This window comes from Bos indicus x Bos taurus, chromosome 8 (assembly GCF_003369695.1).
Source record: "Bos indicus x Bos taurus breed Angus x Brahman F1 hybrid chromosome 8, Bos_hybrid_MaternalHap_v2.0, whole genome shotgun sequence".
Classification (NCBI taxonomy): domain Eukaryota; kingdom Metazoa; phylum Chordata; class Mammalia; order Artiodactyla; family Bovidae; genus Bos; species Bos indicus x Bos taurus.
In genome coordinates this window covers 10,179,726-10,198,120 of record NC_040083.1, presented here as the reverse complement: position 1 = coordinate 10,198,120, position 18,395 = coordinate 10,179,726, and the positions used below count along the sequence as shown (strand labels likewise).

The window sequence follows — 18,395 nt, the reverse complement described above, 5'->3', positions numbered from 1 at the left end:
CCACAAAGGAAACCCATCAGGGAGAGCTGGGCGAAGGGGAAGAATGCTACATCTAGCATCAGAACAGGAGAAAGAACAGGCCTGCCCCACAACACAGCAGTCTTCCACGGAGGAACCACTCAAGTGGCTCTGTGCCAACCCTGGCAAATTGGCACCTAAGGAAAAATACAAAACAAAGCTAAAAAGTGAAACTCATGAATTAACCTGTATCTTATAAGTGAAACAAAGTTTTAGTCGCTCAGTCATATCTGACTCTTTGCAACCCCATGGACTGTAGCCCACCAGGCTCCTCTGTCCATGCGATTCTCCAGGCAAGAATACTGGAGTGGGTTGCCATTTCTTGACCCAGGGATCGAACTCGGGTCTCCTGCACTGCAGGCAGATTCTTTACCATCTGAGCCACTACTGAAGCCCCATGTACCTTATAAGAGGAACATAAATCACTCCACCTTAGATCATACAATTTTCTAGGACAGGGTCCACAGAGATTCTGTACCAGGAAAACAAAGCATTCCCTGGCCACTATACCCTGAACGTCTAAGAAATCCTTGTTCACACCTTCTGCTCTCCACAGGCCCAAGCAGAGCCATCCTAACAACACAGACACCAGGAGGAACGGGTGGTGCGAGCAAGGTTTGGTTGTTGTAGAGACCTCACCTTCCAGACTACGTCAACATAATTAGCTGCCAAGGGGGCCTTATCTTCCCACTTACTTCAACAGAAGACCAGAAATATGTTGTTATGGGAAAACACCTTTAACAGACAATAAAAAAATGTTTATCAAAGGGAACTTAAGATATCACAGCATATTATCAGTTAGATGAGTATATGCTAGCACTGGGGTGTGTGTGTGAACATATATGAATGGATTATACACACACACACAGTGTGTGTGAACATATATGAATGGATTATACACACACACACACACACACACACACAAGCTGAGGGGAATTTCAGTCAATGATTTTCTTTCCCTTTATGGTGTTTTCCTGGATCTTCTTCCTGTTGACCAACCTCCTCAATCTCCTAAACTCGTGGAGTTTCCTGAGAACTTAAAACCGACTCTATGGGACTTCCCTGGAGGTCTAGTGGCTAAGACTCTGAGCTCCCAATGCAAGGGGCCGAGGTTCAATTTCTGGTCAGGGAACTCGATTCCTCATGCCAGAACTAAGAATTCCCATGCCACAGCTAAAATTCAGCACGACCAAATAAACGAATAATTTTTAACTGACTCCTCTCCTCCTGTGTTGCTGGTGTGGGCCCCAGGTATTCACAGAACGGGTGTGTGATGCTCTGCCCCTCAACTGGTGCTGTCAGATTGCAATAGCTTCTTCTAGCAGTCTAGCCATTGATGACAGGCCTTGGGTGAAATAAGTAAATTTTATCGCTTCCTTAAATTTATTTTCTAAGTAGGGAGATTACTTATGAGGGATGCTTTGTAAAGGCCACTTTCCACCTGATATGTTCAAAACTGACTCCATTATTTTCCTATAAGCTTTTAAGAAGCTCACGATTCAGTTAGATCTCACCAACGAAAAAGTTATTCCCTGGGAGTAAGTTAGGCCAGCCAGATAACAAATTAAAAAAAAACAAAAAAAAGGTTCAGATTAACCACAAATCTTGTCAAACTACTAATATTCAGCAACCCACCTTTCTCCCATATTACTCATAATGTATTTGGGGGGTTGTGCTAGCATTCTCTTTTAATTTATAAATGTGTTATGAAGTCTTTCTATTGGTTTGCATTAAGCAATTAGATTTATTTCAGACTTCAGATCGTTTATTCCACACTAATTTACGAGGCTGAATGAGGCACCTGGAAGGGGGCCGTGAATCAGCTGAGGCCACGAGGGGATCATTTAGTACGTTCCTACCTTTACCACTAAACATTCCTCTACTGGCCTCGTGCCGCCTGAGTGCCCTGCTCGCTTACTCCCATGGAAGAACTTACTCGGGTGGCCATGAGGTTCAGTCTCGCGCTCAACCATCTTCACAACACACCAGGAAACTTTTCCCCAGAGGAGGAAACTGAGGAGAAAGAATGGAAGCATCGAACTCCGAAAGAATGGAAGCCTCAGCCGCACCCAGAACCCATTCGGCCCTGCTCCTCACCAGAAAAGTTGGCCTCGGCCCCGGGAGGACTCTGCACGACGGGGCTGCAGGACAGGGACGTGAGCACCATGGCCGCCATCATCTCGTCCATTTCCACTGCATCCGACTTCCTGGGTTCAGACAGGTGAGAGTCAAAGGTTACTTCCTGACACAGCAGGTCATGTGAGCATCTTACGTTCCTGGAATGTCCCTTCTAGCCCCCTACTCCGATCAGTCCGTGTGTGATCAAGTAATAGAGTTAAATAAAGCATTCGGACTTCTCCTCATTCTTCATGAAAAGTACTCAGTTCTGAGTGCCACTGATAATACCAGTCAACCCCAGGGAAAGCACTGCTGACACCCAGAGGCAGCTCCATTCTCCATGGAATTCATTTCCTAACTCTCATTCTGCAGCTTAAAACTAGGAATTTTATTTGAGGGAAAGGAAGACATGCCCAAGCAATGAAATAAAGCAAGGGTATAAAAGACACCTGGCTAGAATTTGAAAGCACTATAATTACCTTCCTTTTCTGGCTTTATATTTAAATTTTTTAATATTTATTTGCTTATTTAATGTATTTGACTGTGCTGGGTCTTAGTGGCAGCACACAGTATCTTCAATCTTAGCTGTAGCATTTGGGATCTAGTTCCCTGACCAGGGATCAAACTCAGGCCCCCTGAGTTAGGAACAAAGTCTTAGCCACTGGACCACCAGGAAATCTCTATATTTACATTTAAGGAAGAACAATTCCACTCACCAACCCCCTTTCCCTCCCCTCAATATTAGTGATGAGATAATATGATAGCTTCTGAATGTCAACAGAATCTGGCACATAAGCCAATGAGCAAAAAAACTTCAGAAACACTAAAATAAATCTCCCCACAAACCTCAATGCTTTATCCAGCAGAGATCTATGAAATTTTACACATAATTTTCTTAATCCATATAAAGTTACACTATTTGAAAATAAAATGAAAGCCATCAACAAGGTAATGTTAAAGTATGAAAAGTCAGTCTGAAATAAATTTCCAGGTGGCACCTCTATTTCAAAGGACTGTATTATACAATTTATTCGTTACAATTCAGATCCACTAAATTATACGACATGAAGCAGCTAAACCAAGACTAGTAATGTATTATACATGTCAGCGGCCCCCTTTTTGAATAATTATCTGTATTTTTATTTCTATAGATCTATTCTATAGACAAATTCTTTGCCAGGGTTCCACTGAATTCACAATCACAAATGTTATTTATTGCTCTGGTCTGGTCTCAAGACACAGAACGTACCGTCAATAATAGTAACATGTACAGACACACACAGATTGCGAGGTGGGGAGTTCAGCTGCTCACACATCCTGTATAGAAGAATCTCGGGGCTTCCCTAGTAGCTCAGCTGGTAAAGAATCCGCCTGCAATGCAGGAAACCCCAGTCTGATTCCTGGGTCAGGAAGATCCCCTGGAGAAGGGATTCTCTACCCACTTCAGAACTCAAGGGCTTCCCTGGTAGCTCAGATGGTAAAGAATCCACCTGTAATACAGGAGACCTGGGTTCGATCCCTGGGTTGGGAAGATCCCCTGGAGGACGGCATGGCAACCCACTCCAGTCATCCTGCCTGGAGAATCCCATGGACAGAGGAGCTTGGTGGGCTACAGTCCACGGAGTTGCAGAGTCAGACACAACTGAGTGACTAAGCATAGCACAGCATAGAAGAATCTCACTAGCAGATTTTCTTTTTTAATCTGAAAAGATCAATGTGCACAGAGTATATAACATAGAGCTTCCCTGGTGGCTCAGACGGTAAAGAATCTGTCTGCAGTGTAGGAGACCCAGGTTCAATCCCTGGGTTGGAAAGATTTGCTGGAGAAGGGAATGGCTACCCACCCCAGTGTTCTGGCCTGGAGAATCCCCATGGACAGAGGAGCCTGGTGGGCTACAGTCCAAGGGGTCACAGAGTCAGACATGACAGCAACTAACACAGTACAGTTTGTATTCTCAGAGGAAAAATTCATGTCATAAAGTTCTAAAACAGGGACTTTCCTAATAGTCCAGTGGTTAAGACTCCACGCTTCCAGGGCAGGGGGCAGAGGTTCAATCCCTGATTGGGGAACTAAGATCCCACATACTGTGCAGTGGGACCAAAAAAAAAATAATAATAAAAATAATTTTTTAAAACTTCTAAAGCAGAGTATACATTTTTCATTCAAAATCAATGGTTTTAAATATCTAGCTGGGGCTCTGTAATCTCCTGACTGAGTCTACTGTCTGTTTTTGCCTGGTTTGAAAGTTAAGAATGGCATAACTTTTTAAAAGTTTACTTATTTGTTTGTTTTTGGCCTTGCTGGATCTTCCTCGCTGAGTGTGGGCTTTCTCTAGTTACAGCAAGCTAGGGGCTACTCTCTTGTTTGTTGGGTGCAGGCTTCTCACTGTAGTGACTTCTCTGCTTACAGAGCGAGGGCTCCAGGGCACTCGGGCTCAGTAGCTGTAGCTCCCAGGCTTAGCTGTGGCATCCTCCCAGACCAGGCATCGAACCTGTGTCCCTTGCATTGTCAGGTGGATTCTGAACCACTGAACCACCAGGGAAGTCCCTGACTCAACAGTTTTTAAGTGGTTTTACAAATCAAAAGAAGGATATTATTTCTTGACATATGACACATGGAAATTACATGAAATTGAAATTTGAGTGTCCATAAGTTAAGTTTTAATTGGAGCCCAACATGCCTGCCTGTTTAAGTTCTGTCTGCAGCTGATTTCTCAAGATCACAGCCAAGCAGAGTAGCTGTGACACAGACCTTGTGTCCCACAAAGCCTACATAATGTTTACTATCTGGCCCATTCTGGACATGTTTGCTGCCTCCTGATCTGAGCCACTTTTTTTCCTCTCTCATCATGAAAAACTAAGAACTAATTTTAGTTTAAGCAGGAAAGGGAAAAAAATAGCCCTCAGCCAGATGAAGTTATATATATCACGCTTAACAGAGTTACCAGGGCTTCCCTGGTGGCTCAGCGGTAAAGAATCTACCTGCTAATGCAGGAGACTCAGGTTCAGTCCCTGGGTTGGGAAGATCTGAAGGGAAATGGCAACCCACTCCAGTATTCTTGCCCAGAGAATCCCACAGACAGAGGAGCCTGGTGGGCTACAGTCCATGGAATCACAAAATAGCCAGACAAGGACTGTGCGACTAAAACAACAATAACAGAGTTATGGGGAAGAAAAGATGCCCATCTAGGTTTTTTTTCAAGAGGATACCCTCTCACTGTATCTCATCCGACTGGTATCTTCACCAGTAGACAAACATCTGGAGTTCTACATTCCTTCCCCAACCCAAGGCATCCCAAAGCCCCTCCGTCAACACCCACATATCTTTCAGAGCCAAGGTTCTCCCACACAAACCTCTTTGGGACATCAATGTTCCTGGACACAGGCCTGTAGGCTGGCGCCTGGGTTCCCTGCTCTGGAGGTGGCACCTGGGGGATGCGGCCCGGTGGCTCGGCCAGCCACACCTCCTCCGCTTTGCAGCAGATCTGTGACTTCTGGTCCAACAGCCAGACAGTCACCTTATCCTCTGCCCAACTATGCCGCTCCACCAGTCCTGTGGACTCTTGACCCCCGTACCACACACAAACCTGGAGAGAGAAAGACAGCAACCAGTGGTCAGCGCTTGGGAGTTCTCACTCCGTGTGCTCTAGGTTCTGGGACCCAGGAGCTATCTGCCACAAACTGCATTCTCTGACTCATCATTAGTTCATGCAGATGCTCCCGGGTACCTGCTTCCAACCTGAACATCCAGATCGGCCAAAGTGGATCAGTTCTCACTGAAACAAATCTTTATAAATTCTTTAGATGGAGACAGCAAAAGTATCAATTTCTGAGACTTCTTTTTTTAAACTTGGAGTCTATATACAACTAAAGTTGCTATCATCTTAAAACAGACTTAGGTTTTCTGTAAGCTTCATGGTAACCACAAAGAAATTAGTAGACACACAAAAGATAAAGAAATCAAAGCACAGGACTACCAGAAAAAAAAAAAAAAACTCACAAAGGAAGACAACAAGAGAAGAAAGGAAAAAAGGAATTATAAAACAGGAAAAAATTAACAAGATAGCAATACCAAGTCCTTACCTATCACTAATTACTTTAAATGTAAATGAATTTGGCGGATTCATTTGATATACGGCAAAACCAATACAACATTGTAAAGTTAAAAAAAAAATAGAAAGAATAAAAACTCCAAAAAATAAAAAATTAATAAAATGAAGTATTAATAATCATTAAAAAAATAAATGTAAATGGATTAAATTTTCAAATCAAATGAATTTGGAATCTGTATCCATCCTCTTGAGTTCTTAACCTAACTTGCCTCTAAAGTTCTACATATCTGCTGGTTCCCAACTATTGCCTTGAATTGCTCACACCCTGCATTTTTCCCTTCAGAAAATCCTGAGTCTACCTGAGAGCAAGATGATAGTGATGAAAATGCAGACTTACTGCTTTCAGAGGTGCCTAGCAGTTGGCAGGTTCCCCACCTTGTGGGAAAAGAGGTCTGCACCACACAGGTCTTGAAAGAGAGGCAGAAGGCAGAGCCTCTATTATTATTTAGCTCTTGGGAAGGCAATGAAAGAGAAGCCCACTCATCTGGATCTAGTGATAACACGAGGCCAAAGGGGTCTGGTGATAACACAGAGGAGCAGACTGGAAAAGAGAATCCAAATGGCATTCCAACGAAACAGACACCTTCGTCTTGAAACGTCTCAAGGTAATTCAGTGGTGCAATCTTCGTTGTTGTTGTTCAGTCGCTAAGTTGTGTCCAACTCTTCGCAACCCCATGTCCTTCACCATCTCCTGGAGTTTGCTCAAACTCATGTCCATTGAGTCGGTGATGCCATTCAGCCGTCTTATCCTGTGTTGTCCCCTTCTCCTCCTGCCCTCAGTCTTTCCCAGCATCAGGGTCTTTTCCAGTGAGTTGGCTCTTCACATCAGATAGCCAAAGTATTAGAAATTCAGCTTCAGCATCAGTCCTTCCAATGAGTATGAAGGGTTGAATTCCTTTAGAATTGACTGGTTCAATCTCCTTACTGTCCAAGGGACTCTCAAGAGTCTTCTCCAGCACCACAATTCAAAGGCATCAATTCTTTGGCGCTCAGCCTTCTTTATGGTCCAACTTGCAAATCCATACATGACTGAGGGATGCAATTTTCTCTCTCTCATAAATCTGAGCTCCTTTCCCTTGTTTTTGTAAAGTTGTAAACTGGGGCAGATTAAGAGAAACTGAGCTCTGGCTATGCTCTGCACTGAGGTTCTGAGCAGGCTTGAGCCCAGAACTGTCATGAAGGAGCCCTAGATCTGCTAACAATGGCTCATTCTCTTGGGAAGCCTGCTGTCCAAGGGGCTCATACGGCTGCAGGGAAAAGGTCTGCACTCAAGTCAGTGCCCAGAGAGTTTCTGGCCTGTCATGTGGGACACCACTGGACTGCAGAACCCCAGCATGGGGACAGCGGACACTTGTCTATTTGGGGATCAACCTACCTTCTGCCCGGGGTGAAAGGCCACCAGCTGGAGGCCTGAGGTGCCCGGAGCCTTGAGGACTTCCTTAGGCTGCTCCTGGCAGGACGCATCCTTGGAGGCAACAAAGGGCTGGGGAGCTGCCCCCTCCAGCAGCTCTGCCTGAGGCTCCGAGGGTGGGGCAGCCCCAGGTGGTCCCAACACCCGGGCTCCCAGAAGGGACCGCTTGCCGAGGCGCCGGGACAGGACGCTGGCCATGCTGTTGCCTTTCCTGGGGAGACAACGGAGACACAGGTCCTTTATCCGGTATCCGGGGAAGCAGGAAGATGCCCCCCACACAGCCGGAGCCCATGAGTGTCCATGAAAAAAGATGAGACATTTTAAAGTAATTTTTACAATGGTTTTCTTTCTACAAAAGCTGAACACCTGTTTCGAGTAGGACATTGAGAACATCCTGATAAGCAGAAAAACAAATCACTCAAGAAGAGACTTCCCAGGGAAACGCCCATGTTTCCTGGACAGAGTTTCAGGCTTTCTTCTACACAAGCATTTACATACTTGTATTTCTACAAAAAACAGGATCATGGCTTGGTAAACAGGGAATTTTCGCTTATCCTGTGTCGGCTTTACTGTATCATTAAACGTTATTCTACAAAAACTCTTTTGGGAGACACAGCTATGTTTTCTTAGGCTGCTGCATCACTGCTAATTTAACAAATCCCTTTAACAAAGCCATTATGCCTAATGGCTGTACCCTTGGGTTGTGTTACCGAAACTTCTCTGCCCACAGTGAGCATCTTAGCAGTACCTCAGCATACACATCAAGGGTCACTTTCCAGGTCAGGATCCTATTAAGATAGTGTGAAGTCAGAGCAGGGGTCTCCCCAGGTGGCTAGTGGTAAAAAAATCCATCTGCCAATGCAGGAGACACGTGTTTGATCCCTGATCTGGAAAGATTTCCTGGAGAAGGAAATGGCAACCCACTCTAGTATTCTTGCCTGGAGAATCCCCATGGACAGAGGAGCCTGGCAGGCTACAGCCCATGAGTCACAGAGTCAGACATGACTTAGCAACTGAACAACAACTAAGTTAGAACAAGAGGGTGTCTGTGAGATACTCACAGAATCCCACACTGAGCTGGCTTCAAAGCTGCAGACAGCCACAGAAATGAGCCATGGTAACTTTCCTTGTTTTACACTTAAGGAAACTAACCCTGGGAGCTTAAGAGACTTATTCGTGGCGATAAAGCTTGTTGGTGTCAGATAAATGGGATCTGGTGTCCTGACTCCAAACCCAGATTTTCTCACTGCCTCCCAATTGCCTGTACACTGCCCCCTTGTGAGTTCAGGGCTGATAGAAATGCAGGACAATAGGCCTGCATGGACCCTCGGAAGACCACTCCAGGCCTCTGCAGTCACCCCATGATGGGCAGGAGCTGCTCCAAAAACCGATATATTATTTCTGCCTGCTCAGAGGTGTCAGCGCACCCTCCACGGATCCTACTCCAGAAACCAGAGCCCTGTCCTCTGCATTTTATGGCGGAAGGGCTAGAAAGGTGACAAGACGAGATGCTTGCTGATGCTCCTTTGGTCAAAATCCTACTGCCTGAGAGGTGGGTTCTAACCACCTGGCAGTATATAAGCCCCAGGACAGGGGTGGTTGAGGGGTAAGCCCTTGACCTTCAGGAGCCCATACCATTCCAGAAAAGAGGAAGTCAATCTTCTAGGGCCTCCGAGAATCAAAACAGTCAACACAGTTGCTCTTGGGAAATCCCACCCATGCTCCACAGCCTGTCTGCTAATAATACAGTTGCAAATATGGAGGAGAAGGGTTTGGCACATTTTTATAAATGTTTTACTCAGAGCTTCACAGGCTAGAATCAGGGAGTATGGTATCTCTATCATGAATTCCCTAGAAAGCAAAGAAGAGGTAAGAAAAAGGTCAAAATCAGACCACCCTACCAGAATTCCTCTCTAGGTATCTAGTGACTTTATATTTAGTAACACTCTATTGGAAAGCTTTACTATGCATGTCATCAAAAGGAAGAAAAACATAAGGAGTAAATTCTTCACCACTATCAAAAAAAAGCGTCCACTCAGTCATCTTCATGCATCAAGCCAGAAACAAGAACCTCTAACTCTCACTTTAAGCACTGCCAGGTGGCACTAGTGGTACCAATGCAAGAGTCACAGGTTGGATCCCTGGATTGGGAAGATCCCCTGGAGAAGCGAATGGCAACCCACTCCAGTATACTCGCCTGAAGAATCCTATGGACAAAGGAGCCTAGCAGGTTACAGTCCATAGGTTGCAGAGTCAGACATGACGGAGTGACTGAGCACACATGTGCACGCATGCACACACACACACATGTGTGCACAGGCGCACATGTGCACGCACGCGTGCACGCGCCCACACACAGACAGACACACACACACACACACACACACACACACACAGAGTTAGTCACTCAGTTGCATCCAAATCTGTGTAATCCCACGGACAATAGTCTATCAGGCTCCTCTGTCCATGGGATTTCCTAGGCAAGAATACTGCATTCCCTTTTCCAGGGGATCTTCCTGGCCCAGGGATGGAACCCAAGTCTCCTGCATTGGTAGGCAGGTTTTTTGTCACTGAGCCACCAGGGATACCCATAACCCGCTGTTTAATGTCGCTGAGCTAAAAGCAAAGCCAGAGTGCCACTTAGAGACGTCAGATGGCAGCAACCATCCAGAGAAAGAAATAACCCTGCTCTTGACCAAAAAAAAAAAAACCACACACACAAAACACAGTGGCCGCCCCCACTTTCCACAGCAGGAAATGTGAGGTTTCTACCACTGAACATGAAGAAAGGGTAGTATTTCCAAAATTCCTGGGCTTCCAGTCTTCAGAAGGAGCCTGAAATATTTGGCTCACAGTCTCTGATGATGTTTTTTTTTTTTCCTAAGTCTTTATTTTTTTTTAACATAAAGAACACTTTTTATTTGGTTTGTGAAGCTGCACCTTCCAAAGCCTGCTGGATTTGCACAGCTGGTGAACATGCCCACTTCCGGCTTCTTTCCACATGCATTCTTTGGCCTTTCTCCTTTGACTGGCCTGAATTCCACCCTGAAATACATTTTATGATTTGCTTTATTTATAGTGCACTCAAATCTTAATTTTTAAAAGCAGAAGAGAAAGAAGGAAGGGAAACTGCCTTTATTAAATGCCCAATAGCACGAGCTTTCACAAACTGTATCTAATTTAATCCTCAGAACAACTTAAGACAAACATATGGTCTTTTATTTCTGATGAGGAAACTGAGCCACTGCCAGCTTAGGTTGCCAAGGCAACACAACCATGAAAGGCAGTCCCAAGGGACTGAACTCTTGCCTCGTTGGTGTCAAAGGGCATGATACTGCCATCAGTCCAGTAGGTATGAGATGTCTCAAAAGAAAACACTCAAGTTGCTTCTGACCTACATGGTATTTTTTCCCCTAAGTCAGTGAACCTCGATAGGAAAAAAATAAAGCAAAACCAAATAAAACCCAGCTCCCAATCCTGCAAGTTTCTGCATCCATCTCCTGTGCTTTTTTCTTTCCTTGAAAATCCCTTTTCCACTTGCACCTTAGCTTCCTACCTACAAAATAAAGGTCAATGCTTTCCTCTGATCTTGTTTAACAGTCCAGGTCATTGTTAATCATTTAGTGGTTTGGGAAGAACTTTATACACATATTGCCCTCGTGAGGGTGCAGAGAGATACGGAATCAATCCCAAAAGTTAAGGAAAATTTTAGCCAAATTTACACTGGGGACTGACAGCATGGAAGTGAAAAAATATGACTCTAGATTAAATGTAGGCTGGGTGGGATGGCCAAGTGTGTTGACCAGCACTGAATCAGGAACACGGCTTGGGAGATAACACCATCCCTCAATTCCTGAATTCCTTCAGGAATTCAGAAATGAACTCAAGCACCTACAGAGGTGTGCCAGGCTTCCCAGGAGGCACTAGTGGTAAAGAATCCGTCTGCCAATACAGGAGAGTAAGAGAAGCATGTCTGATCCCTAAGGTCGGGAAGATCCCCTGAAGGAGGGCGTGGCAACCCATTCCGGAGAAATATTGCCTGCAGAATCCCATGGACAGAGGAGCCTGGCGGGCTACAGTCCAAGGGTCAGATATGGCTGAACTGACTTAGCATGCACACACGTACAAAGGTCTGCCATGCAGACAGGCAGAGGTGCCAGGTTAATATGGAATTTGCCAGGGGCTTTCCAGGACTGCTTGTCACTTTATACCTTAGATCGAGGGTCCCAACTCTCTCCCAGTATGTTTCTATCAGTATAACCACTGCCCCCTTCAAATCTTCCTTCCCTGATCTCTACTTTCTATTCACTTCCCTATTAGTTTCTTTCTTCAGAGCTATAGATGTTCCATATAAGCCAGTCAGTCCCTAACTTGCCACAGAGTTCTGGTACCATAAAGAGAAATCAAGAAACATCTATTTCAGGGTAACAATGACAGTGTTTCAACAAGTAGGCAAATCCAACTTTACAATGCTACATTCTCGAGTTAGGGAAGTCCTTGACTAAAACATAAACTCATGCTAAAAAAGACTTCCTGGCTGATGTAGAGTTTTAAGAGAACCTGCTTGTCTTTGCTTCTCATGCCCTCTGCTGTCCCCCGCCCCCAGGGTGCGGTTGGCTACCGGAGATGTATTTTGGTCCATGTCCAAAGCGGTGAGCCCTTTTCCAAGCTCAGCAAACATCTTCTGACGTGCTAACAGCTCTTAATGAGGACGTCTGCCGTCAGTTTAATAACTGGAACAGACAGAAGAAGAAAACAAACCCTCTCTGTGGTTCTAAGCTGCAAATTGCCATTTGACATGTGACTGTTGCCAGACAACCCCTCGTCTCAGCACATCCACGTGTGTGTGTGCATGCCCTCATGCACAATGATTGCTCTCTTTAGCCTCCCATGGCAACAAGCTATGACATCACTGAGTAGCACTTGCAGGACACAGGTCATAGAGTCAAACTGATTCATTACACAACCAAAGGGGTTTTTTTTTTGGGGGGGGGGAGGGGTTGTTTTGTTTTCCTGTTTGTTTTTGTCATTAAAGAGGGTGAGGCTTGGAGTAAGACTTTCACATGCCAAAGCGTGGAAGACTGCTGCTTCTCTAATGAATAATTTGGGGACCAAGGTGAGGGGCGTCACTCCTCTGCTGAGATTCCCCACTAAACCTCAGCTTTCTGTTTTATGATCTCCCCTGAGTAACCACTGCACAGAGCAACGATTTGAGTTTTTAGATCTTTGGCTAATATTTTGCATATTGTTCTTAATCTTTTATCAGTGTTGCTATTATGTTCTTTTAAATCTGTAACATTTTCACTTAATGTCTTCCTTCCACGTGACATTCTAAGCTCACGTAAAGGTCAAAAATGCTGCAGCACACCACATCTTTTATTGCCTAATGGAATTCAGTGGAGAATAGGACAATTCATTGGTCCCAAACAATTCATTTTTCAGCAATCCTTGACCAGGGATGATCTCTGTTGAGAGATGCCGCATGCGTCCACAGCATACTGATGATTATATGCAAATATGTCTGTGGTCCTCACCATCTGAACCTTGCTTGGCAGAAAGAAGCAAGTTGTCATACTTTGTCCTCACTGCCCAAATCCTACCTGGTTCTCAAGCTTTATTTTCTTCTGGGTGCCTTCTCCAGGAAAAGTAAAAAAACAACAACAACAACAAAAAAAACACCTCACTTCATTGAGCATATATTGATTATTTCTTCCCAGAGGACCTTTTTCTCAGCCTGGTTTTGGACAGAAAAATCTCCAAGAGTAGCCAAGGGCCTGTGCTAAAACATCTAGGTCTCTCAAGTTACACATCAGGCCCTATGACACCATTTTTTAAATGTGTAGTGTGCATTTTAGTTTTTTCATGGTATGAGCTTAAGATCATAGCATTGAGCATATTAGTAATTGATTCAATGCCAAGATTTCTAAATCAGCTGTTCAGAGGATGACCATTTGGATTCTCAAGTCATCTTAGTCGTGTCTTCATCTGAAGGTTTTTAAAAACCGGATTATACTGTCTCAATGTATAACAGTTTAGACTGCTAGTAAAATTAAAATTAGGCGATCAGGACTGGCAGAGATCTTAAAGGCTGCCCATCTCCCCTTCAGGGCTGGATCTTCTCCACAGGATCTCCTGTAACTGAGGGCCCAGCCTTCCCATCATTGAGTAATAGAAGTAACAGCAAAATGGAAGGGGAAAATTAGGGCCCCAAAGAGCGGTGCTATTTTCATATCCCAGCATACAGGCTGCAGAAACAGGTCACCTTATCTGGTTACACTGAATTTTCTCCAGCAAACAATAAATGACTCCGATCCACAAATACTTTTGTTGGTGTGAATGCAAAAGAGCCATTCTAGTCAAGTAAAAGAGACCATTCTGTTTGCGCTGCCCACAGGGAAGGAAAGGGTTTTCACAGTTCAGCCCAGGAACAACTGTACTTCCTCTTCCTTCACACCTACCTCCTCATCTGCTTACAAAACCAGCAGTGTCCTTTATTCACGGCTGTCATGCATGCACTACTCTGTATGAAACACAGGGCTCAGGGACCTGAAGCTCCAAGGGACTCCATCTCCCCAAGACAGCAAGCCCCTGCTTATCCCATTAAATGCATTATTTTGAACAGATGTTGCTATTCCCATAGGTAAGGAAAGCCCCAGATTAAAAAATAATATGTTGTGCACTTCCCTGGTGCTCCAGGGGTTAAGAATCCACCTGCCAATGCAGGAGATGTGGGTTCGATCCCTGGTCTGGGAAGATTCCACACACCATGGAGCAACTAAGCCCATGAGTCACAACTGCTAAAGCCCACGTGGTCGACAGCCTGTGCGCCACGATGAGAAGCCACCTCAATGAGAAGCCCTTATGTAGCAACAAAGACACAGTGCAGCCAAAAATAAATAAACATTTTCAAAATAAAATACAGTTAAAAAAAATAATGTAAGAAATAAGACCTACTACTCACCCTAAAATGATAGGCAGATGTCAAAAGTAAGGGTAGCATTTTAGCGTTTAGACTTGGTTCTAAGAAAGTACAGTAAGTCCCCTATATACAAACAAGTTCTGAAAGAGTGTTAGTAAGTCCAACATGTTCATAAGTCTAACAAAGTTAGCCTAGGTATCCAGCTAACACAATCAGTTATATAGTACTGTACTGTGATAGGTTTATGATATTTTTCACACAAATAGTACATAAAAAACAAACACACATAAAAAAAGAAAATTGTTTGTAATCTGACAGTACCTCGAAAAGTCACTAGTATAGTACAACGGCTGGCACTTAACAGTACCAGGTACATCACTGCTGCTCTTGCACCTGCTTTCGGATGTGTGCGTGCTAAACCGCTGCAGTCGTGTCAGACTCTGTGCAACCCCATAGACTGTAGCCTGCTAGGCTCCTCTGTCCACGGGATTCTCCAGGCAAGAATACTGCAGTGGGCTGCCATGCCCTCCTCCAGGGCATCTTCCTGACCCAGGGATCAAACCCAAGTCTCTTAACGTCTCTTGCATTGGCAGGCTGGTTCTTTACCAGTAGCATCGCCTGCGAAGCCCTGCTTTTGGACATCCTGGGGTTCAAATAAAGACACTGCACTCTGTAAAGTACACAAAACTACCACCACTTGTAGAGGACACATGCACGTGACAGGGCATGCCAGACACGTGAACCGATTTATGAGGCGAAACATGAGAATACACACTTGCATCTTTGAAAGTTCGCATCTCGAAGGCTCGTGTGTAGGGGACTTAGGCAGGGTGTTCTTGAAAACAGGTAGAGCATGCTGTTTAAGGAAGCAGGGATAAGTAAAAGCACACCTACAAACATGCCAGGCGAGGTGGAGGGCTGGGCCAGCGCTGTTTTCCTACCTGCACGGGGCACGCATGCACGTGTGTACATGTGGGTGCCTGTACTGCGGTTAAACCTGATTCGGCCGTACCAAAACTATGTGAGTTCCCGCAGGAGGCAGGGAGATGCCTGACTGCTGACTCGGCATTCTACCCAGAGCCAGCACGCAGGAGGCGGGGAGAACCGGCCTCAGAGCACTGACAGTTCCCTCCAGCGGTTTGCAGAGAAAGCTTCCCTCCTGCACATTAACCCAAACCACCCATGAATGCCTGAATAGCACTCGGGATTCCACGTACTTTGATACACACATCTGGGGGCTTCCTGTTTTCCCGGGCCTCCCAGCAACTCAAGGAAACACGGAGGGACAATTTAATCCCAATTTTATAGCTGAGAAAACTGAGGCTCCTTCAGAAGGCCACTGCTTTGCTGGCCTAGTCAGCTGGGCTGTCTGCAGCTTTTCCTAGTTCATCCCTGGACTCGTTCTCTCATCCCTGGACTCGTTCTCTCTTCCCTGCAAGTGGAGACCCTGCAGCAGGACAGGGGCTCAGATGGAAGGGCTTTGGAGTTCCCTGGGGCCTTCGTGTTGCCTCGTCTGATCCTCACAGTGCTGTGAGGAAGGAAGTGTGAGCTTCACCGGGAAGAAGGGATCTATCAGAGGTGCTTGTGCGTATGCATGCTCAGTCGCTCAGCTGTGTATGAGTCTTTGTGACGCCATGGACCGTAGCCCGCCAGGCTCCTCTGTCCATGGGCTTCTCTAGGCAAGAATACTGGAGTGGGTTGCCATACCCTTCTCCAGGGGATCTTCCTGACCCAGGGGTTGAACCAGTGTCTCCTGCATTTCCTGCACTGGTAGGCAAGTTCTTTACCCTGAGTCACCAGGGAAGTCTATCAGAGGCACTTACAGTTATGAAAAGGGAAAACTGGCAACATAAGAACCACCTTCCCAAATCTAAAGCACAGAGGAAAGAATTTAAAATGCCTCACAGGGACTTTCCTGGTGGTCCAGCGGCTCAGACTCCAAGCTCCCAAATGCAAGGGGCCCTGGTTGGATCACTGGTCATCAGAGAACTAGATCCCACCTGCCGCAACTAAGACCCAGCACGGCAGAATAAATAAATATTTTTTTTAAATAAATAACAATTCAAAAACAAAATGCCTAACAACATGGGGCCCCTTAGGTAAGTTCCTGAGTGGTGCACACCCCAGAAAGGGAAGCTATGTGACTGTGATGCCTGAAATGCCGATCCCGAGACACAGGGGCCCCTTGTGTTCCTGCCTCTCTGAAGGCAGAGATGTGCAGGCTCTATTTCTTCTCTGAAGTGGTTAAAGCAGAAAAACCATGTGGAACTCAGCAGTCATTTGAATGAATAATCACCTACCCTGGCAATCCTAAATAAACAGACTGGGGGTGGGGGGGGAGGTGGTGCTAGGGGGGTTGTAGGGAAGGTGAGAGTCATCTGGTGACTTTCCTGGCCAAAATCAATAGGTAATAAGAAGGCAGGAGCCCTCTCCCAGGGTGGACAATCAGAGCACACAGGGTTGCAGGTACCCAAGAAAGGAGCCACCTGGTCTGGGGGCCGGGCCAGGAGAGGGGAGCCAAATTTATGGATGAGAAAGCACCACACGCAAATAAGAATGAGCCAAGCAGAAATAGCACCCCACTCCAGTACTCTTGCCTGGAAAATCCCATGGACGGAGGAGCCTGGAAGGCTGTGGTCCATGGGATCGCTGAGGGTCAGACATGACTGAGCGACTTCACTTTCACTTTTCACTTTCATGCATTGGAGGAAATGGCAACCCACTCCCGTGTTCTTGCCTGGAGAATCCCAGGGACGGGGGAGCCTGGTGGCCTGCCGTCTATGGGGTCGCACAGAGTCGGACACGACTGAAGTGACTTAGCAGCAGCAAGCAGAAAAGAGCAACAGGGAAGGGAAGGGCCCCAATACCCCTCCGGAATCCAAGTCCCACCCGGCAGCCACCAGAGCCAAACGTAAGCCAGGACAAAATAAAGTGCAGTCTTGGAAATTACAGGTAATGAGACAAGGAACACGCGCTGTTGGAATGACAGAACATTCTAGTGGCCGATGACACTTAGGAGCTTGCAATAAGAGCTGGATAACGAACAGAACTAGTTTTAAGACCAGAATGGCTGACTGGCCAAGGGAACAGACGTGTCTGGTCAGAAGGACCATATCCCGCTTCCACGGATCAACTGTTTTTGGGGGGAGGGATCGCACCCTGGCCCCCTGTATCGGGAGCTCGGAGTCTTAACCACTGGATCATCAAGGAGGTCCTTCCACGGATCAATTTTTCATCTAAATTTTGCCTCCACTCTGACTCCCCGCTTCCCAGTACAAGTTTCCTGTTTCAGGATGGGGGCAGTTCCCCCACACTGTCACTCTGGCACCTTCTCCTGGGAGACAACCCTTCGCTCCTGGGACTGGAGCATTTTCCCCAAGAGCCGCATGAATGCTTCCCATCCCCCAGGAGCTCTGTGGCCGAGGGAAAAAAAAGGCTGGATACACCTGAGTAACTGAAACCGGCCGCTCAAAATGGAACCAGAGAAGCTGAGTCTGGGCACACTGCCAAGGGCACCGCTTCAGGAAAAGCGCTCCAGGCAAGCCCGTGCCCCTGGCCGGTGTGACGTCTGGCAACAAGCCACCACCTCAGAGCCTCAGTTTCCTGCCTCACCGTGAAAACTGAGGCCACTTCCCAGTATCCGGAAGGGTCTCCACAGATGTGTCCCCTCCTCTGCTGCCTGATCCCAGACTGGCACTGGGCAGCTAACAGACATGGCCGCCACTCGGACAGCTTAGTAGCCACAGTCCAGCCGGCACCTGGGAACTGAGGTTGTGAAAGGGTGTTCAACCAGAATCAGTGATGCAGCTACTAACTC

At 46.1% G+C, this 18,395-nt stretch overlaps 1 protein-coding gene across 3 annotated transcripts in view; it reads right to left on the bottom strand.

Moving 5' to 3' along the window:
* Positions 1-18,395, bottom strand: part of ZNF395 (zinc finger protein 395) — a 48,768-nt gene that overhangs the window by 11,011 nt on the left and 19,362 nt on the right. For all 3 annotated transcript variants that reach the window (XM_027549034.1, XM_027549036.1, XM_027549035.1), the window contains 3 exons: positions 7,624-7,870; positions 5,491-5,723; positions 2,116-2,225 (listed from right to left, as the gene is read on the bottom strand). In XM_027549034.1, coding sequence (XP_027404835.1) covers positions 2,116-2,225; positions 5,491-5,723; positions 7,624-7,870 — 590 coding nt within the window. The remainder of the gene's footprint in view (positions 1-2,115; positions 2,226-5,490; positions 5,724-7,623; positions 7,871-18,395) is intronic.